The sequence below is a fragment of the Perkinsus marinus genome (assembly GCF_000006405.1).
Source record: "Perkinsus marinus ATCC 50983 genomic scaffold scf_1104296943498, whole genome shotgun sequence".
Lineage (NCBI taxonomy): Eukaryota > Perkinsozoa > Perkinsida > Perkinsidae > Perkinsus > Perkinsus marinus.
In genome coordinates, this window is record NW_003211812.1 from 1 (window position 1) to 1,477 (window position 1,477).

Sequence of the window (1,477 nt, forward strand, 5' to 3'; positions counted from 1 at the left end):
CAGTAGCCGTGCAGAGCTGAACAATCGTCCATAATCTTATGTCAAGGGCTGATTAAATGGTCCACACATGCATATTAGTATTGTACGAGCAAATCGATAGACAAATGGTGAAGCATATAATAATTCGTTGTTATCAGCAACAGTAACGTGGCAAAGTATTCGAGACAAAACACCATTGCAAAGCAAAAACCCTAGAGCACCATTGTAACTGCAAGAACCTCCTTTAGCAGCATGTACTCTCTGAGTACAAAACACCATCGCATAACAAAAACCTTAAAGCAACTCTGTAGCTCCAGATGGCTTCTTTTGCAACATAAGATCTCTGAGTGCACGACGACGTCTCCAGCCGAAGTAGAAAAGTGCACCAGCACACAATAGGAAGACAATACCGAAGCCGATACCCAACCACATAACCAACTCGAATAGACCGGGAGCACCCTGGAGCTGCTTGATAGAGTCAATCTGGTATGGATAGGCCAGCTGATGCTCATCAACCCACACTGCCGGGATCAAAACTTCATCTGACAACTTCCCAGACTGGGTATCAGCGACAGAGGGCATCATAACATTCATTTGCAGCTTCAATGCACCTTTCAAGAGAGCACCAGTGATAGGCTCAGTCCACATCTCGCAGTTGAAGTCTCTGTCAGCATCATCGCATTCCTCAGAACCCGAACAGCTCTTGATCTCAACGCGATCACCGGGATACCAGTTCTTGATCGAGGAGGAACCCTCCACTTGGTAGAAATGAGGTAGTGAGGCAAAGATAGGAGTCCTCACTAGATTCGGTTTCGGAGAACTGAACGTGCCCAAATTCAGAGTCAAATAAGGCGAGTCGCAATCGATTCCTCGACTATCATCCTCTGAACCATCACAGTTCTCATTTCTGAAAGCCAGGTCCGCGAGATCCCACACATCAATAGTAGCCCCATTATAATCTTGGTCTTTCTTAGTGAGCTTCATCTCAGCCGTTGAGAACACAGGACTGACAAACATCTTGTCGATAGCACCAACCTTATGGTAGTCGTTTGTACCGTGACCATTCAGAGTACCCGGCACGTATTTCACATCGAAACCAGCTGCATAGTTGGGATGACACTTATCATCAGGAGTGCATGTACCATTTGCCTTGAACTCATCCTGAGCCGTGCAATCGGGATCGAATGCACAGTTGTACTCCATGCCGTTAGACATCTTGAAGTAATACAATCCCATCCAGTCCTCCACGAAGCTGGCACGATACTGTTCGGTAACAGGGTAAGTAGTAGCAGAAAGTGCCATAGTTAAAGGCATACCAGTGACCTTGTCAACCTTAGACTGATCCTGGAATCCCAACAGCTCACCAACTGTCAGCTTGACGAATTTTGGGTAGTAGTCGTAATCCGAATCGTACTTGTCAGAAGAAGGATCAGTGACAGGCAAGAGAGAGTGCCTCAACCAAGGCAAATTGTAGAGAGCATACGAACCAGCGTATCGC

The 1,477-nt window shown here is 46.4% G+C and overlaps 1 protein-coding gene across 1 annotated transcript; it reads right to left on the bottom strand.

Annotated features, from left to right (window-relative positions):
• Positions 1 to 273: 273 nt before the first annotated feature.
• Positions 274 to 1,281, bottom strand: Pmar_PMAR021648 (hypothetical protein; the record flags this gene model as incomplete). Its single annotated transcript, XM_002781184.1, has 1 exon — positions 274 to 1,281. The coding sequence occupies one exon, from the start codon at positions 1,279 to 1,281 to the stop codon at positions 274 to 276; it is 1,008 nt and encodes a 335-aa protein (XP_002781230.1).
• Between the last annotated feature and the right edge of the window lie 196 nt (positions 1,282 to 1,477).